This window comes from Myotis lucifugus, unplaced genomic scaffold (assembly GCF_000147115.1).
Source record: "Myotis lucifugus unplaced genomic scaffold, Myoluc2.0 scaffold_0, whole genome shotgun sequence".
Classification (NCBI taxonomy): domain Eukaryota; kingdom Metazoa; phylum Chordata; class Mammalia; order Chiroptera; family Vespertilionidae; genus Myotis; species Myotis lucifugus.
Window position 1 is genome coordinate 34,656,476 of NW_005871048.1, and position 16,108 is coordinate 34,672,583.

A 16,108-nucleotide genomic window follows, 5' to 3' on the forward strand; every position below is an offset into this window, starting at 1 on the left:
TGGGTCCTTCCTTCATCAGTCTTTACTTGGATCCTTGTGATAATCCCTCCATTTCCCTGCCTCTACCTCCCCTTCTCTCTCTCCTTCACACAACTGTCAGAGTAATTTTTCTAAATTGCAAATCCGATCAGGTCATTCCTCTGCTTAAACTCCTCTAGTGGCTCCCCAACTATTCAAGGATTTAAAACTCAAGGTCTTTTTCATGGTACAAATAAACCTCTCCATGAATCAGTTTTGCTTACTTTCTAGCTATATCTCCACAACTGTCTCCCAGTCACCCTTATTCAGACAAATATCCCTGTAGCTTCCGGAATGTGCATGATTTTTCTTCCCCATTTGATTTTGTACATTCTGTTCCCTTTGTTGAAATGCCTTTCCTCATGTTTTTAAATAAATTTTTTTTATTAAGTTAAGCCTTATTCTTTCATCTAGGCTGTAGGTAGAAGTATTCCTCTGCATCCCCAGAGTACCCACTGCTACTAACATCGTTCATAGCACTTATAAGACTGTTGAACATATAAGACTGTTATACTCCCCCTCTAGACTATGAGCTCCTCAAAGAAAGAAATGTTATCTGTACATTTCTAGTACTTGGGCAGTGCCCAGCTCAAAATAAGTACTCAGGAAACTTTTGTATCTCTAAACTTCCTTGCGGTAGCTACTGATGCTAACAGTTTTTTGCATCCCCTCCACTGCTTAGCCAAATACTGTGTTACTCAATACTATGTACTGTAGGTGCTCAATGATTGTTGAGTGGATGACTATTCTGTATTGTTTTAAGTATCACCATTCTATCTCCAAAAAAAAAAAAAATCTCTTAAAATATTCCAATTAGGAGGAGCTGCTTAGAAAAACATTTTAAGTGTTGATTGACCAGTAGAAGTCTCTAAAGAGGTTTTTATTTCACTCTAGAGCCGTCGCCTAAACCATGAACTACAAGCTGACAGTATTCACAGGAGAGTAACTCTGTCTGTTTGCCTAGACCGTTTGTGATATTAGCTATGCAAATAAATATTTTGATTGTTCATTTGGGAGAAGGGAATTAGTTGATGACTGTCTTGAAGTATATGTAGGCTCATTATGAGGAGGAGGATGACTAATATTTTTTCCCATCACTATTGCTGATTCAATGAGGAAAAGTACTTATGTTGTGTCAATATTTAAAGATAAGGAAGAATTTCTTCACTGGAATTAAGGGGCATTGTGGAAACTTCCTCTTTGCAGATGTAACTAGATGACATAAAAACATTTGTTTTCATCCTTGAATCTATGAAATTTGAAATAACGTCATCATAGTGATCAACAGCCACCCATAAAAAGGCTGTTGAATTTGGCATTCCATTCTCCAGTTACTACCTTGAGATAAGAGTTAGAACGTACATGCTATGAATGTCGGACCATCTTGGACCCTGCTGAGGAATCACAGCATTATCCTCACAAGTTTATCTCACTGGGGAGACAAGACACAGGAAAAGTTAAGTTCTTAAAAGGCAGCTTATTATTATTATTATTATTTTAAAATATATTTTAATTGATTTCAGAGAGGGAGAGAGAGATAGAAACATCAATGATGGGAGAGAATCATTGATTGGCTGCCTCCTGCACGCCCCCTACTGGGGATCGAGCCCGCAACCTGGGTATGTGCCCTTGACCAGAATTTAACCTTCGACCCTTCAGTCCACTGGCCAACACTCTATCCACTGAACCAACCAGCTAAGGCAAGGCCGCTTATTATTATATGTGATGTCCTATATAATAAAAGCCTAATATGCTAAGTGTCTGCTCGACCGCTGGACCACTTGACCAGTTGCTGTGATGTGCACTGACCACCAGGGGGCAGATGCTCCCAGCAGTAGGTTAGCTTGCTGCTGGGGTCTGGCCAATCTGGACTGAGTGAGATGGGCCAGACTCACCCTGGAGCTCTCCTGCAGTTCCTCCCTGGCTCCAATCAGCCCCAAACGGGACTGGGCAAGACAGCTGAACACCACCGTCCCTCCCTAGTCGGCCAACCTCTCGTGGTCCCTCCCCAGCCGGCCGGCCCCGATTGGGACTGGGTGAGATGGGGCCGGACATGCCCTGGAGCCCTCTCCAGCCCCAATCATGCACTGGCTTTCACACTCTCACAATCCGGGACCCCATAGGGGATGTCGGAGAGCCGGTTTCGGTCCGATCCCCACAGGCCAGGCCGAGGGACCCCACTGGTGCACGAATCCGTGCACCGGGCCTCTATCTATCCTAATAAAAGTCTAGGTGGTCCTTATGCCCTCGCATGACACCCTCGTGTCATCACAATATGGCCGCCACAAGATGGCCAGCAGGGGAGGGTAGTTGGGGGCGACCAGGCCTGCAGGGGAGGACAGTTAGGGGTGACCAGACCAGCAGGGTAGGGCAGTTGGGGGCCATCAGGCCGGCTGGGAAGGGGAGTTGGGGGCAAGATCAGGCCAGCAGGGGAGGGCAGTTAGGGGCAACCAAGCCAGCAGGGGAGGGCAGTTGGGGGTGACCAGGCCTGCACGGGAGGGCAGTTGGGGGCGATCGGGCCAGCAGGGGAGGGCAGTTGGGGGTGATTGGGCTGGCAGGGGAGCAGTTAGCTGTCAATCAGGCTGGCAGGGGAGTGGTTAAGGGCCGATCAGGCTGGCAGGCAGAAGTGGTTAGAGGCAATCATGCAGGCAGGCAGGCAAGCTGTTAGGAGCCAGCAGTCCCGGATTGTGAAAAGGATCGGCCCTAAACCGGCAGTCAGACATCCCCTGAGGGGTCCCAGATTGGAGAGGATGCAGGTCGGGCTGAGGGATACACACCCCTATGCACAAATTTCATGCACCGGGCCTCTTGTTAGATTATAAAAGCAGAGAATGGCTTTCAAAGGCATTAAGGGTCAGGGAGGAATAGGGAAGGGCATTCAAGGCAAGGGACAGCAGTGATATAGTGTTAACATATGTGTCAGGCACATTTGTGTATGGTTACAGACCATATAGGGCATAGACCAGCTCCACTTAGCAGAACACATTCACAAACATTCACAAAGAACTTATGATGTGCCAAGCTCTGTGCTAAACCCATTAAATTATCATAATAACCCTACCACATACTTAGTAATATCATATCATTTTGCAGTTGATAAAATTTAGGCACGGAAAGGTTAAGTGACTTGCTTAATATCATACAGCTAACAATTAATGGAGCAGGGAATTCAAACCCAGGTGGTCAGACTTCAGCTATTGGGACTAAAATTTAATTCCAGAAACATTAGTAATCACTTCCCAAAGTCAAGCCACACACTGATATAGAAATTGTAGGGCTTGAAAGCTGAAAAGTGTCTTTTTCAACAATATATTCCCCCATATCAAGCTCAACCTGGAGGTACAATGTAAATGTCTGTGAATGAATAGGCTATTTTCAAGGAGTACACATACTGGTAAAGAAGATAGACACCTATATAATAAAGAGCCAGGGTCATAACCACCGATTACAACCGAAGGCTCGACCAGACCGGAAGTCACTGCCTAGGGCAGTGATGGCGAACCTATGACACGCGTGTCAGAGGTGACACGTGAACTCATTTTTTTGGTTGATTTTTCTTTGTTAAATGGCATTTAAATATATAAAATAAATATCAAAAATATAAGTCTTTGTTTTACTATGGTTGCAAATATCAAAAAATTTCTATATGTGACATGGCACCAGAGTTAAGTTAGGGTTTTTCAAAATGCTGACATGCTGAGCTCAAAAGGTTCGCCATCACTGGCCTAGGGGGCTGTGGATCAGGCCCGGAGAGAGGCCTGCAGAGAGAGAGAGGCAGGGTCTGATCTGTAGCCTCTGTGGCAGCCGTTGATCAGAACTTGCCTCTCTTTCTCTCCCTGCCTGGCCAACAGCAGTGCCTCCATTTCTCTTCAGACCTCCACTGGGGCTGCTGATCAGCCCCGCCTTTCTGATCAGGCCCCATTGATAGGCCCAGAAATGCTGACTGGCATAGAAACTGACCAATCAGAACCAAATCTGGGTAAACTCTGAGGAGCCAATAGCTGCCTAGGAGGTGGAGCTTTTGACGCTGACTGGCATAGAAACTGACCAATCAGAACCAAATTGGCCGGCAGAGGAGGGCAGTTGGGGGCGAGATCAGGCCTGCAGGAAGGGCAGTTGGGGGTGATCAGGCAGGCAGAGGCAGTTAGGGGCAATCAGGCCAGCTGGGGAGAGCAGTTAGGGGCGAGATCAGGCCAGCAGGGGAGGGCAGTTGGAGGAGAGATCAGACCGGCAAGGGAGGGCAGTTGGGGGCAACCAGGCTGGCAGGAGAGGGCAGTTGGGGGTGAGATCAGGACAGCAAGGGAGGGCGGTTAGGGGCGATCAGGCAGGCAGGCAGAGGCAGTTAGGGGTGATCAGACAGGCAGAGGCAGTAAGGGGCGATCAGGTAGGCAGGCAGAGAGGTTAAGGGTGATCAGGCAGGCAGGCAGAGGGGTTAGGGGCAATCAGGCAGGCAGGTAGGTGAGTGGTTAGGAGCCAGCAGTCCCAGATTGTGAGAGGGGTGTCTGTGGGATCGGGCCTAAACTGGTGGTTGGACATCCCCCGAGGGGTCCCTGATTGGAATGGGTGCAGGCTGGGCTGAGGAAACCCTCCCATGCACGAATTTCATGCACCGGCCTCTAGTCCTGTATAATAAAAGCCTAATATGCTAAGTGTCTAGTCGTCCGGTGACAGGTCAACTGCTCAACCAATCAAAGCGTAATATGCTAATGATATGCTAAGGCCGCTCAACCGCTCGCTATGATGTTCACTGACCACCAGGGGGCAGATGCTCCAACCGATAGGTTAGCTTGCTGCTGGGGTCCGGCTGATCAGGGACTGAGCGAGATAGGCCAGAGATGCCCTGGAGCCTTCCCGTGGTCCCTCCCCGACCCCAATCGTGTACTGGTGGGGTCCCTTGCCCTCTCGCAATCCAGGACTTCTTGGGGGATGTCAGAGAGCCTGTTTCGGCCTGATCCCACAGGCCACTCCCCTTGGGAGGGTGCCAGACACAGGGCTCATGGCTGGCGAGCACTGCTGCAGCAGCATGAGCCTCTCCCGATTGGGACTGATTGGACACGAGCCTGCGGCAGGTGCAGTGGGGCCAGGATGAGGGGGAGCGGCAGGTAGGAGCAGCAGGCGGTGTTGGGCTGTGGGTTTCGGCCCAATCCCCACAGGCCACCCTGAGGGACCCCACCCGTGCATGAATTCGTGCACCAGGCCTCTAATATATAAATAACTACGATGTACTGAAAAAAATAGGTACACATGGGTCATTTGGGATAAAAATCTGAGGGGAGAGAAGGTTATCCTATAAGTGAGGAGGCTCTGAGGTTTTTGAAAAGGGGAATGACATGATGACCGCGTGCTATTTATTTCCTTATTGTCAGCAATATTAAGCCACTTGGAACTCCAAACAAGTTAGATCTGTGGTGATGGAAAAGAGGAGGAAATATTTCTCTCTCATATCCTGCTCACCAGAATTTTGCTAAAGTGGTTTAGATGCTGGAACAATAAATTGGAGTAAGACAAGGCCTAAAATCTGAAAATGTGCTGATGCCTTCTGTCCAATTCCTATTGTTTCTAAGAATATAAGGAGTCCAGATCCTGTAGGGGTAGGGTAGAGGGCTGGAAAGATGGTATATTACAAATGTCTAAGAGAGCAAGGATCTAAGGTAATTCACATATGAATATTTGGGAGTTATTCGTTCAGTCAGCCAATCAGTCATTTAATGAACATTTATTTATTGATTGCCACTGAGTGCCTGGTACTCTTCTGCGTTTTAGGACATAGGGATTTAGTATGAGAAGAAGCACAAGACCGCTGTCCCCAAAAGGGTAACTCAGATATAAGCACTTCAGATAGTGACATATGACTATAGAGAAAGTAAAACAGAGCAACATGATGAAGAGGGACTAAGGATGGGAGAGTAAGCACTTTAAAAGGGACCCTCAGAGAAAACCTCTCTGTGGAGTGACATTCCAGAGGACTTGAGTAATGAGAAAAAGCCAGCCAGGGACGAGCATTCCGGCCGGAGGAAACAGCCAGGGCAAAAGCCCTGAGGTTGGAAGTTAGAGGAAGAGGCAGCAGGAACCTTGGGCTTTTGCCATTAGCTACATTCAGAACTTTGAAAAGTACATCTGAAATACTTCCTCTTCAAATATGATGCCAGGGAAATATTGCAACAATTAACAATTTGATGATTCTCATCATTAACTTTGTTCTTAATAACCAATTAAAATTTGCCATCTGAAAAATATGGATATTTTAAAAATAAATTTGAGTATAAACTGACAAATAAAAAAGAAATAAAAGTCATAGATAATGAGTCAAAAATATGGGTGAAGGGTTTCATAAGCTCACCTTGCAGAGGGGCGGGGGAGTGAGGGTTAGAAATGAAAGGCTGAAAATCATGTACTATTTATTAATTTAATAAATCTGTCTTGATGTCAATGTAATTGAATGTTGCCACAAAATAATGGTCTCTTGCTGCTACATAAATGTTGAGGCCAAGCTCTGATGTTTATTTTCAAGACAGGAGACATTGATCCTTCACTAATAGAATATTACAAGTTTATTTCTATTATGCTAAGTAACCAAAGTTGATTTCATTGTTTGATTTGATGGATGTTGGTGCTGTCAGAGTTCAGAATGGTCTGGGGCTAGGAGGCCAAGAGAATGAATTGCTGCCCCCCCACCCCCCCAGGCCCCCTCTGACCCAAACAATCAGGCATCCTTGGGTTTCATTCTAATATAAAATCAGTACAGGAAAACTTTAGAGATACTCGTCTATGGGATCTTACTTCTGATGACCCAGGATTGGGACTATTTGGCACAAGATTGTTCTCCCCCGGGACCAAAAGGACTCTGGAGCCAGACAGTGAGTGAGTTGGATGGGGGCCCCACCCAATTGGAAAGGCAACAGGAAAAGTGATGAGAGGAAAAAGACAGCTACAACAATAGAAGGAGGAAGTGAAGCCAAAAAAAAAAAAAAAGATGAAGGAAAAGTAACAAACTACAGTAATCCACCAGCAAAGGAAAACCACACATGAAAACTGCCCCCAAACCCAAAGGGTATTGTAATCTGCTGATTTAGATGCAGTGGACCAGTTTTTTGTTTGTTTGTTTGTTTGTTTTTACCATTTCTGGAGGTAGGACACTTATGTACAGTGATCCAGTGAATGAATGGTGATGTGATCCAGGTCTCCCTTTTCCTACACAGAATGTGAATTAAACAAAGATCTTGCTTGGTTTTCAGGTTTCATCTACCACAGATCACACAGCCACATAGATCTGGGAGTTGTGATGGCTGAAAGAGGAATGAGCAAGGCTGATGAACAATGAAAATTGAAAAGAAGACATAAACTGACCAATTTATTAGGAGCAAGGAAAATACTTGCCTCTTTTAATATCAAAAGAGAAATAGATCATTCCTCCTTTTAATATCTTATAGTGAGGCAAGGTATTCACTTTACACCAGTCAAAATGGGAGGAAATGACGTACTTGATAAAGGACATGGCTGCAAGAAAGCAGGGTGTGGCTTGGTGTTTCTGATTTTGCCTAATCATGGGGTTTTGCTGTAAGAACATAATTCATTGTTGCTTACCATGCTGAACCCAAATCCCATAAACCCTACTGGAGTGGTCCCACCTGTATTTAATCCAACTTGAATTCACAGAGAAGCTTGCTCTTCGAGAATCATAGTAGGGGTCCTCAAACTTTTTAAACAGGGGGCCAGTTCACTGTCCCTCAGACCGTTGGAGGGCCGGACTATAGTTTAAAAAAAAAACTATGAACAAATTCCTATGCACACTGCACATGTCTTATTTTGAAGTAAAAAAACAAAACGGGAACAAATACAATATTTGTATTTGCATGTGGCCCGCAGGCCGTAGTTTGAGGACCCCTGTAAGTAGATGAAAGAGTAAAGGTTAAGGGTGGTTGGAAGAACCTATGTATCAGATTCCTGAGAGGACCTAAAGAGAAGACTGCCTAGGTGCAAATTACAATCCTATTACTCACTAGTTGTATGAAACAGAAAATTTTGCAAATAATAATACCTACCTTAAAAGACTGTGAAAAGTATTAAGTGAGAGACTCTATATAAAGCACCCTAGACGGTGCCCAGCACACTGTTAGAGCTTGATAGATGTTAGTATTGTTACTATATAAGAAATCTGTGGCATGGCTTGCAAGAACTGAAATTCTTGCATGGCTGAACCATGTAACATTGCCATTAGTCAACCATTTTTGACTCACAAAAATAGCAGATTCATATATTTCAATATGTTCCCACTGAACGTCCCTATTTCTCTTATATTTAGCCATTTGTCAGATGTTAGGGGGAAGGTAAAAAGGGGGGAGGGAGGGAGGGAGAAGACAGAGGAAGAACAGGTAAAAGAAGGAATGGGAAGGTGAGAGATGACATGGTGAAGCCCTTTGAAGGAACCTGCACTGACTGGAAGCTGAGGTGATGAGAGTTAATCCTGTTACCCAGCCCCCCTCAACCCTTTAGAAAATTCCTGAGACATGGATGTGGCATATGTCTCCTTGTGCCACAAATGCTCCTTTAAAATAAAGAAAACACCTAAACCATAGAACAGAGCTGGCATCTGCTAAGAGGACACAAAGCTCAGGCAAGAACAAAGGAAAGCTGGGGTATAGACAGCCCTTTCAGAGGGGTGGGAGATAGTGCCCAGAACTGAGTTCTTCCTTCACCACCTTTCTCCAAACACCACCTACATCCATCACCATTACCAGAGTGAGCTTTTTATCTGTCTCCCTTTCAGAAACCAGATGAGGGTGAAAAGCTAGGGCAAATGGATATAGTGCTCCTGAAGCCTTTAATTTCCACTTCAGCATCAAGCATACTGCCAAAGAAGAATATTCCAGAGGGTAGTATCCTTGGACAAAATGCTCCTTAACCCAGAGAGTAGCAACAACTTTAGCCCTAAGTACTGGTAGTATCCACAGGGCTGTAGATGATTGATGTTCTTCTCAAAGAATTAAAAATCCCATGAGTATTAAAGGGAGGACAGAGTATCAGTAGATTGTCCTAAGCCAAAAATTTATCCTTTCTTAACTTTCTTAACACTGGCCCTCCAATACCACAGACAACTTGGGTCCTAGAAGTTGAGTGAGGTTAATGGGAATTTGCTTTATAATCATAACTTAGTACCATGTGGCAGGGGAATCCTTCTATTCTCTGCCTGAAGAATTTAGGTCTGAGGAAAAAAGAACTGATGAGTTTGGGAAGTTGATGATAATAAAATTATACAATTATTTATCTGATGAGGAATCTGGTTTGTGCATTCATAATCTGATGCAGGTAGCAATTACTACCACAAAATACTTAGGAATGTTCCAGAATTTACTGCAATATATAGGATGGGGCCCAACTGGTTTCAAATACTTAATTATTATTATTTATAATTTTTATTGGTATCAGTCTTACAGTTGTCTCCCATTTCCCCCTTTTTGTCCCCTTCACCCAACCCTTGCCTCACCATAGGCTTTTTGCCACACTTTTGTCTGTGTCCAGTGGTTATGGATATATACATATATGATCTTCAGTTAATCTCTTCCCAAAGACTTTCTGAGTACTCCAAAATAAAATATTTGAAGTGCCCTCCATATCTTTGGCAAGTATATATGACCCTGATAAGATTTTATACTTTATAGCTTACTGTTGGACATGGCTATATTCAGCACATCTTAAATTTTTAATACCGTTAAAGAGGTTAAAACATAATACATTTTAACCCCTTATTCATAAACTATTTTGGTAAATAAAATACAATAGTGGAACACTTTGTCATCTTCTCTTTTTGCCACACTTGGTTGAGAGGGCCCGATTACTTTGAAAAATTATGAAAAGCAAATGTAGTAGTATTTTTTTTTCTGTTTCTATTCCTCAGTGGAGGAAATGACACTGCCTGGAATGGTACACAGCTGGTCTCTTGAGACAGGGGCTTTTGTCAACTCCGAGAATGCAAAGGCATCATGTTAGCCTAACTTAGGCAGGTAAAAAACTGTTGTGAAGACTTAGGAATGCACTAAAAAAATATAGTAATACTTTTGAATAAAGAACACTCTTTGGCACACTTCCTATTACATAACTTTCAACAATTAATGACAAAAATCCAGCCAGTGAACACTGCAACACTTGGAATTTGTTTTGCAAAATGTGCTAACATATGTGAAACGGCCATACATGGTAGCCCTGTTGTTTTCATTTTTCTTCATCTTCAGCTTATTGCCAATTCTTTGTATCATGATTATTTTATTTTATTCCAGGTCACTAAATCAAAAATTCATAATAGTGCTAAAAAAGATTAGGCACTCCAGAGATGGAACTGTTTAGAACTGGTAGATCTGCACACTGTTTTTCCTAACCCGTGGGTGTTTATAAACATCTAAGTTTCGATTTTAAAAATCCAGGTCAATAGGTTAAGAAAACAGTGATTGCCCAAGTTTCACTGATGTTAAACCAACAACAGTGCGTCAAGTAATGTTAAATTGAGGCCCCCTTTCATTTTTTATTCTGGTATAAAAGACCACGTTGTGCAGCATTATGGTTATAATGACTGTTCATTCAGTTACTTTGGTACATCGCATGGGAGCAGTTTGTAAATCGGAGCGTGCTGGTCTGTTCTTCCTGGGAATGAAGTTTCCTGTGGTAGTTTGAGTGACAAACATCTCAGAGCTTGCTCACATTCCTCTGTGGAATAGTCACTTCTGAGAGAAAGAGGTGCGGCTTCGTGGTCTGGGAACAGGACTGTCAGCCAGGAACACAGAGTTCTCATCCTGGAACTAGTTCTATTTTCTTTACAGATCGGGTCATGCTAATGAATCTTTCTAGGACTCAGTTTACCCAGCTTAAAAACTGGTTAGAAAAATCTAATTAACTGGGGTATATTGAATATTAATGAGTGGATGGATATCTGTTAAGTGATTTGAAATGAAAAGTGATATGAATGTAAGAAAATATTATTTTCATAAACTAAGAAGTTTTATAAACTAACTATAAAAGAACAGTTTTGTGATTTAAAAAAATTACCCTAAAATAAGAAAATTTCATTTTAGTGTTTGAATAGTTTATTTTAATTTTTCTAAATAAATATTTTTTATCCTAAATATTTTTCTTTATGTTTACATGCTAAGTATTCTATGTGATACAAGTAATTAAGTTCACGATTAGCTTCCATTTAAACATAAAGAGTTAATCTCTTTGTTCTATATAGCAAAGGGAAATTTTTTTGAAGTTCCATGCACTGGAAGAATATAGATATTATTAACCTTAATGTTTTAGAGAAAAAAATTAGGATCAAAGAAATATACAGTTAATCTAGAGCTTGAGTAGGGGGGTATAATGAACTGCCTGTTTTAAAATGATAAAGACTTCCAAGAATAAGATGCAAGTTCCAGAAAGAGAAAATTGTACATAAGTGTCTAAACAAAATGAGGGCAAGGGGGCGGGAGTGGGGAGACCTCATGATTATATTCTATAGCTGAAAGAATAAAGTTAAAAAAAAAAACACACCTCAAATGCAAGATGTTCCAGTTTGGTGTCTCAGATGGTCTGCACTCCCCTACCCCAAATCCAACCTCCCAAAATTAATCAGCCTCATGTGTGAGATTTTTAAAAAGCCCAAAACTTATAAAAAAATATGTTGTAATTCTTTACACAAGGAAGCTTTTAATCTATCTTTCTCCCCTTTTTAAAAATGAAAACAAAACAATGGATCTTCATTTCTATGTCTGGGATCTCAAATTTGGCTCTGAATATGTGTTTGTCAAATCTCATTAATTACAGTATTGGTCCCACGAGACCCAGCTGCTGATGCAAAGAACATTCTTCGTATTCAAAATAATCTGAACAAGGGCAAAGAAGCATTTTATTTACCTGTGTAAACATTAAGAGGAAAATAAAAGAGACTGTTCAGGTAGCTGCTGAGATGTTTTAATGGTAATTGATTTGATTACTATAAAGCTTTAAGGTTACCACATATAGGAACAGTCATGTTTTCACTTTGTATATTTGTTGGATGATAACATTCTTGTAAAGGTAACTGACATTAACTTGGCAAGCTCTGAACTAAGACCTTTTAGCATTTTATTCTTTACAGATACTAAGACCAACTTGTTCTGAATTCCATAAGCCACTGTGCAGATCTATAATTTATTTTTAAAATATCAGAAAATATGCCATTACACAAAGGACTCTTCCATGTAACATATCTGGGTAAAATACAATCAAATGAATAAATTACAGCAGCAGACAGTAAACAGCCTGTGTTATTTTCTTTCATTTTCCTTTCTCTTTAGGAAACAGCAAAATAAACCATGGCTATTTGTGGTCTTGTACTATAGGAACCCATGTGGTGATACATTTTCGTGCTATTAACAAATTTGTTGGCTCAATGAGTAGAAAGTAAAGTCCATTGTAAAGATGGCTTAATGCCTTACATGGGGAGGATCATCTGCTGTGTATAGCCACAACCTAAAAATCTTGTTTTGAGATCTGATGGTGCCTGTGGGCTGTCTTTAGATGGATACTGAAGAGCAGAGTTAAGCAGCCCTGGTTATATGTGATATACAGATGCCTGGGTCCATCCCAAAGGTTTCTGATTTAGTTAGCCTGATTTATTCTAGTGAGGTCCTAGATCTTGTATTTAAAAACAAACAAAAAAAGAATAACAACAACAACATCTTCCTAAAGAAAGTCTAATGTGCCACAACTGAGAATCCTGGTTAGAGAATCCCTACATTGGTGCAAGGATAATAACTAATTTATTTTTAGATAACAGCACAAACAAAGCCCATTCTTGTTTGTTTGTTTTTATTGATTTTTTTTTTAGAGAGAGAAAAAGGAGAGGGATAGAGAGATAGGAAATATCTGAGAGAGAAACATCATCCATTGGCTGCCTCCTGCATGCCCCCTATTGGGGACTGAGCCCAAAACCTGGGCATGTGCCCTGACTGGAATCAAACCGTGACCTCTTGGTTCCTAGGTAGAAGTTCAACCCCTGAGGCACAAGGGCTGGGCTCTTGGTTTTTAATGGAAACCTTACCTTAATCCAGGTGTGGGCAGGAGCATGGATCAACAGCTGCCAGGAACTCCCTCCTTGACAGCATTCTCTAAGCTTCACCTTATAGGGAATATTCTATGGGTGATGGAGCCCTGAATGATAATAATTTTCTGGACTGAAGCCAATGGAAGTAGATAATTGAATAACACATTACATAATGCCAACCCGACGGCAGCGTCTGTAAACAGTGGAAGCCTTATCAACATTTGAGCATCTTAAGTGATAGTTTAAGAGAGAGGTTTCCTGGCTCAGCATCACTCCTAGTTCTTCAGAGACTATGAATGCCATGTCTCCACTACCAAATCACTGTAGATCATTAGACACAGAAAGGAGACTTTTAGTAAGAAATGGCAAATTACTTCTCTTGGAAAATTAATCAACTTAAGCTATTGGGATTTTTTTTCACTTTCTTTATCTCTACTTCTATGGGCAGAATTTTTGTCCTTTAAATATATATATATTTCAGAGAGGAAGGAAGTGGGGGAAATAGAAACATTGATGAGAATCACTGATCGATTGGTTGCCTCCTACATGCCCCACACTGGGGATGGAGCCTGCAACCTGGGCATGTGCCCTGACCAGGAATTGAACCATGACCCCCTGGTTCTTAGGTTGACACTTAACCACAGAGCCTTGCCAGCTGGGCTAAATTTTTGTCCTTTTTATAAAAGCACCTGTATTTTTCTTTTATCTTTTTATTATAATGTCAGTCCTCTATTGTTTTGGTCATCTTCTTTTGCTATCATATTCTATGGCTTCTTCATTTAATATTCTTCTTTCTTTCTTTCTTTCTTTCTTTTTACCGACAAAGACATCAATGTCACAAATTAGTAGCAGAGACTAAAACTCACAGCATACAGTTCTTCCCCACCTCCCAACTTCTTTGTAGTTTTCTACTAGGGTGTGTCTTCAGATACTGAGACCTGTTAGAACAATCAGAAATGATACTTTCTTTAAAAATGTTCAAGGAAGGAAATACTTTACCTGTTCCATTTTTTTTTCATTTTCCTTAATTCCATATAACAGGGTCCTTCTTCATTTCCGACCCCAGTTTTTGATATGTTTGGTTGCCAATCCCTTTTCTGATTCTCTCTCTCATTTTTTACTAGCTGCCCTTCCTTAACCTTCTGTTGATGTTTTATTCTTATAACCTGATGTCAATGCCCACACAAGCCCATTTCTTTCCATTCCATCCATCTCATCTTCATATGAATTTTTATGACCCTACTACTAAAAGCGTAAAGCTCTATGTGAGGAATAGAAAGGTACACCTTTTCCCATTTGAATCTATTTCGTCTCCCCTCCCACAGCCATTTCATCCTTTCCTGATGTTTCCCCTGGTCCCACCCCCACCTGCACGCCCACCTGCACCCCTCTTCCCTGTCACTCCGTTTGATGCCCATCTATTCTTTCTAACGCCACTTGCACTGTTTGATTTTACATCCAAGGACCCCCACAACATAAAATTATGGAGTCTTTCGGGAACCAGGTTGTATTTCAGAAACTTCTGCACATTTACTGAAGTGGGACGGGATTAGGGGCTTGGATTCAGAGATATTCTCAGACAGCCTTTCAGCTCGGGCTCGGCTCTTGGAGCCAGGCTGGGGTCCATTCCGATGGACAAGGACAGGATGGCTGCAGGCCTTCTATGGCCCTTCCCACTCCAGGATCAGGACGAGTAGGCATCACCCATCAAGGTTGGAAATCCAGGCCAGATGGGGGTGCCTGGGGCCTTTTTCTGCAGCCGATCTGGCAGGGGAGCTGGTGCCTGGTGCACTACAGGGCTCTGGGCGGGCAGGGCCAGGGGCACCAGAGGCCTGAGGCGTCACCTCGCCAGCAGTGGAAGGCAGGCTCATCTTCTCAGGAGAGGAGACAGGCCCGAGGCCAGGTGCTCCCTTGAGAGCAGGGGCGCGGTCCCCAGGAGCCCAGGCGACGCCACTCCAGCGGCGCCAACGACCCCGGGCGCAGTCACTCCCCAGGAGGGTAAGCGAGTTGCTCCCGGTCGCTCCGCCCGAAGGTCGAGGGAACAGCGCGTGCAGCCCTCGCCAGCCGGGCCTCGGGGAGCGGGGCGGGGGCGACACCCCGGGGAGGAGGTTGGGGGCGGCCGAGATCAATGCTGGGGACGGGCGCCCGGTCATCAACAGGAGAGGAGCGGGAGAGAGGCTGGCGGGGGCCCCCAAGGGCGGCTGGGGCCGTGGGTCTGCCGGTGTACTCGGCCGGCGCCCCGAAGTCTGGGGCCGCCAAGGCTGCAGCTCCGCCGGCTCCGGCCAGAAACTCCAGGCCGCACTTTCCCCTCCTCCCGGCGCCTTCTCTCCAGTGAGGAGCCGAGCGCGGGCGGCGCGGGGGGCGGGATGGCGGCGGAGAGAACAGCCAGTTGTTTAAAATCCTTCTAGAGCAGTTTCTAATTCCCCCCTTGCGCCTGGGTTCGGCGGGGGGAGGGGGAAGGAGAACGGGAGGAGGGAGGCGGCGGAGAGGGAAGGAGGGAGGGAGCCCGGGAGGGAGGGGAGGAAGGAGGAGACTGCCTCTCTGGCTGTAAGCGCTGCCGCGCGCTCGGGAAGGCCGGAGGGAGGAGGAGGTCTGTCAGTCTCGCGCGTTGCCTGGGCGAAGGGGGCGGAGCTTTGGCGTGGAGCGGCCAATAGTGGGGGTGGCTGCGTGGGTCGCCATGGGGACGGGGCTGTTCCCGAGGAGGCTGTGATGGGTTGACAGGTGCGTGACAGTGGGAGCTGCTCTCGGCACAAGCATGTACGGCAAAGGCAAGAGTAACAGCAGCGCCGTCCCGTCCGACAGCCAGGCCCGGGAGAAGTAAGTGTCTCCGCTCCTCACCCACCTCCGCCTGCACACGCGCGCACACACATGCACGCACTCGCGCACTCTCTTGGAGACATACAGACACACAGACACTCTCGCCTGGGGAGAGCCGGGGGTGGGCTGGCAGGGGGAGGGGGACGCGATCTGGGGGCCGCGCGGTGCGGGGAGCGGCTGTCTCCTAAGGTGCTCTCTCGGGCGGCGGCGTGGGGGGCT

The 16,108-nt window shown here is 44.5% G+C and overlaps 1 protein-coding gene across 10 annotated transcripts in view; it reads left to right on the top strand.

The window, feature by feature from the left end:
• The first annotated feature begins 15,645 nt into the window (after nt 1-15,645).
• The window catches only part of SSBP2 (single stranded DNA binding protein 2), a 212,554-nt gene continuing 212,091 nt past the window's right edge, over nt 15,646-16,108 (top strand). The window contains exon 1 of one of the 10 annotated variants that reach the window (XM_023750274.1): nt 15,646-15,889. In XM_023750274.1, coding sequence (XP_023606042.1) covers nt 15,828-15,889 — 62 coding nt within the window. In that variant the 5' untranslated portion in view covers nt 15,646-15,827. The remainder of the gene's footprint in view (nt 15,890-16,108) is intronic. The other 9 variants (XM_023750266.1, XM_006081254.3, XM_006081249.3 and 6 more) reach the window with 9 other exon arrangements.